This window comes from Triticum urartu, chromosome 4A (assembly GCF_056163025.1).
Source record: "Triticum urartu cultivar PI428250 chromosome 4A, HENAU_Tu73, whole genome shotgun sequence".
Classification (NCBI taxonomy): domain Eukaryota; kingdom Viridiplantae; phylum Streptophyta; class Magnoliopsida; order Poales; family Poaceae; genus Triticum; species Triticum urartu.
In genome coordinates, this window is record NC_141876.1 from 518,065,547 (window position 1) to 518,071,062 (window position 5,516).

At 53.2% G+C, this 5,516-nt stretch overlaps 1 protein-coding gene across 1 annotated transcript; it reads left to right on the forward strand.

Annotated features, from left to right (window-relative positions):
- Positions 1-2,665: 2,665 nt before the first annotated feature.
- On the forward strand, positions 2,666-3,286 carry LOC147976370 (uncharacterized). Its single transcript, XM_087520835.1, has one exon. It carries the CDS (start codon positions 2,666-2,668, stop codon positions 3,284-3,286), a length of 621 nt encoding a protein of 206 aa, XP_087376961.1.
- The last annotated feature ends 2,230 nt before the right edge of the window (positions 3,287-5,516 follow it).

Genomic DNA, 5,516 nt, shown 5'->3' on the forward strand with positions numbered 1-5,516 from the left:
TATAAAGTTGCACATCTCACAAGCAGAGATAGCTGGATGATGAAAATTCCACATTCATGAGGGTAGTGAAAAGTTACATATTCATGAGGGTAGTAAAAGTTGCATATAAATGGAGCGCTAAAGTTGCACATCCCACTAGACGGTGTAGCGAGTGCTAGTAAGGAAATTACACATCCATGAGGTATGAGGGATAGGTGCACATCACTGGTAGACAGTTGGCGGTGACAGTATGCGAAGTTGCACAACCACTGTTAGATAGTTGGCTGATGCAGCAAATAGTAAAAACACAATCACGGGCGGGGGGGGGGGGGGAGTTACACATGAACTACTAGGCAGTTGGCCTAGGGAAAACACGAATTTGAACATCTCAGGTAGTTTGTGGGTAGATGTGCCATCAATGAAAACTACACTTCCATGGGGTAGGTGAAAAGTTGCACATCCACTGTTAGGTAGTTGCACATCGACTGCTAGGCAGTTGCACAAAATGAGGGACTTAGTTGCACATAAAAAATTTCGTCAAAATATAGCCATACGGGTCTAGTTTCGAAGAGCACATCACATGGGTTCCAACAATGAAAACGTATCTGAATTCGGACACGTGATTTGAAAGATATGGCTTTTTAAAAATTTAAAATCCTAAAATTATTACACAAAAAACAACGTGAGTGGGAGGCATGCAGGCATCCATCATATGACAAGAGATCACATGGAATAATTAATTAGCAGTGTCCTTTTTAGTACTTTTGATTCACACAGAAGGTAATATTTCCTTTTAAGATCACATGGGGACAAAAAAAATTCAAATAAGTCGGCCACTCTGAACCGCTAGGGAGCAGCCGGCCGCTCCCTAAACGCGCCCAACAAATAAATAAACCTAACTTATTTAAAGGGGGCCTACATGTTATCTACTACTCCCTTCGATTCTAATTTGTCTACGCCTAAGTAGCCGCACAGATACCAAGGAGAGCCATGATGAGTCTGTTTTGGACATTTTTGCCCCTGTGCATGCATGGAGAGAGGTGAATTATTTTAACTGATGCATGCTACCGATTGGATGGTCTCTGGGTCTTCTCTTCCCTTTCCCACGCGCATAGGATGGACCCATCTGCATGGCGCATTTGATTGGCTTATTCTAGCTGCTGCTGCCAAAGCGTACCACTAATTAATATGGCTGGACGGGGTACAATTGGAAACTGGCGCTAAAGAAGGAGAACACGCAGACTAATTAGGAGAAAAAGAAAGAAAGTTATGCGCAAACAAAAAAACGGAGGGAGTACTAGACTAATTTAGCACTACTTAATACTCCCTCCGTCCGGATTTATTAGGCCTCTCAGCATCACAAGCATGTCCCTTTTTATAAGGCCCGGCGTTGGAAAGGTGCATGCATGTAACCATTTCATTGGTTGTATTGAAAGCTATTGTTATTGGTGTCATGGCTGAAAAGTTAATACACTTCATGTGTGCTTTTTCATTGGCTGCATGCATGTGAGAGAGTGCATTGGGAGTGAAATGGAAGAATTAATGTGAGCAAATTACTATGTGTCTTAGTCTAAGAGAAATTGTCTTTAGGCCTAATAAACCCGAACAGAGGGAGTACTAGCTACACCTAGTAAAACTAATCTAAGCAAGGGCCGACTACACACTCACGCACACACACTGCACACACACTCACGCGCACTCACACAGCACACACACTCAGGCGCACACACACAGCACACTGGCCATGGCCATGGCCAGCTGTAGGAGCAGAGCAACTGGATCTAGCAAGCATTAGCGAATATCAACATTAGTGGCTAGGAGCAGTAGCAGCATAGCACATCAGCAGCAGCAATAGCCAAAGCAGTAAGAAGAGCAGCAGTAAACGGCAACGGTGCTAGCAACCAGCAGGAATGGCAGTCGGTAAGAGGAGCAAAAGCAAGCAGCCGCAGGGAGAAAGAGCAGCAGCAGGATGCGGCAGGCATGGGCGCCGGCAGGCAAGCGCGGCCGGAGGGGCGAGCGGCGTGGATGCGCGGCAGTGAGACTAGGGCCCGACGCGTGTGTACTGGCAGCGTAGGGACACGACCACGGGCGCGCGGTGAGGGAGCCGAGCTCCCGTCCACGGCGGCTGATGCATAGGCGACGCGGCGGTGCTACGATAGTGGACCCGACGGGGAAAATGGGGGGAGGAGCTCACCGCGGAGCCGGGACGAGGTCGAAGAGGGACCTGTTAGGGCAATAAGCCACGGCGAGGTGTCGAATGAGCCGGGCGCATGTATGGGCGCGCGCCGGGCATGTTGGACGTGTCGGGTCCGTGGCGTAGGTGTGAGTGCGTGAGTGCGTGAGCCAGCGCGTGTGTGCATGGGGCCACGCTGTGTGTTAGTTGGCGCAGCTGGCGTGGGTGTAGAGCACGTCGTGTGCTAGACCTAGTCGTGCGGATCGAGTGCGTGCACGGCAGGAGCGCGGGCCGGGAGCGCGGAGACGTGGGGGGAGTGCGCGAGGGGGGTGCGTCGGGGGCGCGGTGTGGTGCGCCGATGGACGCGGATATAAACCCCCTCCCACCCGTGTGTTGTAGCCAGTGAAGGTGACGAGTACGAGCTCGGGAACAGGCGTTGTTGCGCCGGGAAAAAACCTCATCGTGTCCCTATTCTTCTTCCTCCTTCGATGTTCTTCTTCCTTGGTTTGAGCCATGGCGACAGAGAGAGCTAGGAGGAGCGAGGCGAGGGACTGGCGGTTCCAACATTTGGCATCAGAGCCACGTGAAGGTCAGGGCACGCTGGCGATGTCGATCGTCTCGTATGGAGGCGGCGCGGGCACTTCAGTGTCGCATCCGGCGCCTGTGCTCACGGGGGAGAAATACACCACCTGGGCCATCAAGGTGGAGGCCGATCTGGACGCCGCCAGGCTGTGGGAGGCGGTGGTGCCGCCGGAGGACGCGGCGTCGGCAGTGATCGCCAAGAAGGATAAGCCGGCACGGGCTTACCTGCTCCAGGTGCTCGCTGATGATCTGTTACTGCAGGTGGCTGCGAAGAAGTCGGCGGCGGAAATTTGGAGCAGCCTGAAGGCCTGGTTCTTCGGGGCCGATCGCGTCCGGGCGGCGCGACTGGGCACGTTGCGCAGCGAGTTCGAGCTTCTGCGCATGGCGAGCGGCGAGACGCTGGATGAGTTCGCCGGCAAGATCGGGGCCATGGCGGCGCATTTTGCAGGGCTCGGATTGACGCTCGAGGACGCAGCGATGGTGAAGAAGCTATTGGCGTTCCCGATCGTCTGTACGCAGCGGTCGCCGGAATGGAGCAGTTCTACGATCTAAGCACGCTTTTGTTCGAGGACGCGCTGGGGCGCCTGAAGGCGTTCGACGACGCAATGGCGAGCACGGGAGCGCCAACGCGGTGGTGCTTGGGATGACGACGCGCGCAGCGAGGCTTCGGGCTTTGACGAGAACCGGTGCGGTCGCTGCTACAAGTGCGGTGAACGCGGGCATTTCAAGCATGAATGCCCGCAGCTCAAGAAGGCGCCCACGGCGGAGCGAGCCCTGCTCGTGGACGGCGTGGAGGACGCCGGGCTGCTCTGAGTCGTGGCTTAGGGCGTGAATGTTAGGGCAATAAGCCGTGGCGAGGTGTCGAACGAGTCGGGCACGTGTATGGGCGCGCGCCAAGCACGTTGGAGGCGTCGGGTCCGTGGCATTGGTGTGCGTGTGTGAGTGCGTGAGCCAGCGCATGTGTGTGCCGGGCCACGCTGTGTGTTAGTTGGCGCAGCGGGCGCGAGTGTAGATCACGTCGGGCGATGGACCTGGTTGCACGGATCGCGTGCGTGCGCGGCGGGAGCGCGGGGACGTGGGGGGGAGTGCGCTAGGGGGTGCGTCGGGGGCACGGTGTGGTGCGCCGATGGACGCGGATATAAACCCCCTCCCACGCGTGTGTTCTAGCCAGTGGAGGTGACGAGTACGAGCTCGGGAACAAACGTTGTTGCGTCAGGAAAAACCTTGCCGTGTCCCTGTTCTTCTTCCTCCTTCGGTCTTCTTCTTCCTTGGTTTGAGCCACGACGACAGAGAGAGCTAGGAGGAGCGAGGTGAGGGACTGGCGATTCCAACAGGCCCGGGTGGACCAGACAAGCGGTGGTGATGGCGAGGTGGTGATGGCTGGATGGAAAAGATGGCGAGGACATCGGCTTCGCGGCACCCCGGCTTGAATCGACGCCCCGGATGGATGAAGGTGACCGTAGTGGACCTCCTGGACGTGTTCCTGCACGCCGGAGATGGTTGTGGCCGCGATGAAGTCGACGAGGCAGCGGTGACCGCGCCTGGTTCGAGCATGATTTCGAGAAGAAGAGAAAAGGGGCAAAGGGGGAACGAAGGGGGAATGCGCGAGGATGAGCTAGGGTTTTTGGGAGACGTACTTGTAGGGCGTGGGGTGGGACGTGGAGGTGATCCACGGCCATGGCCGTCGTGGATGCGCGCCATGCACATCCCCAGCCTCCTGTAGCGGGATGTGGGAGGAGAGCTGGGGGCGAGGTGGGCTGGCTTTGCTAGTTGGGCCAAGTGGCCCAGTAGATTAGGCTTGCCCCCTTTTCTCTCTTTATTCTTTTCTGTTTTCTTATCTAGCTATTGTTTCCTATTTTCGTTTTTGCATCAAATTATTATTTTTTAAATGTGAAAACTTGCCATATAATTACTATGCATTATTTTGCACAGCCATAAAAAGTTTGGGTCCAAATTTTTTTTATTAAGTTTGAGTTTATATTTAAATGGGATAAAAAGGTATTGTTGGTCCACTGTCTTAAATTGGAGGGGTATGTGCCAAGAGAGAACGTTCCTGTGGCCCAACGAGGACGTCGGTTCCTCTAAGTGGGGGTGTATGTGATGGCCTGTCTTATTAGGGATGCTAGACTACTCATATCAATAAGGAATTCCTTCTTTTCCGGGAGCCCATTCGGACAGAACTCCAAAGTTAAGCGTGCTTAGCTTGGAATAGTGTTAGGATGGGTGACCGATCGGGAAGTTGCTCCCGAGTGCGCATGAGTGAGGACAAAGTGCGCAGAAAAGACTAGTATTGATCTGTGGGGCCAGTCTAGATCCCGCTAGGAGTAACGACCACTGGCGGGTATGTCCGGAGCATTACAAGTTGGTATCAGAGCCGACCCTCGTGGTTACACGGATGTCTTCTCAGTTTGATTATCCGGAGCCCATCATCTAAGATTTATTCATTCTCAGCTTTAAGATATGATTCTCCAAATCTTACCGGTGCATCGTTCAAGTGTTCTCTAATCAGCTCGTCATCTCTTCGTTCTCATGTATCTAAATTCTCTCAAGATTCTTCGTTCATTTGCTAACTCTTCCCGGTGTTGTCCTTATCTTTTCCTCGGTCATTTTAATTCTTATAGTGGTTCGTCCAAGACTTCTCTTCCTTCGTTATCATATCAATTTATTCGTTGTTCCTACCCTACCGGTGGTCCGTCGAAGACCTTCTCAAGTTTTGTGTTATGTCTATCTTAATCTTTTCTACGAGAATAAGTAATATGTCGAATCCGTTGATTGTCATCAA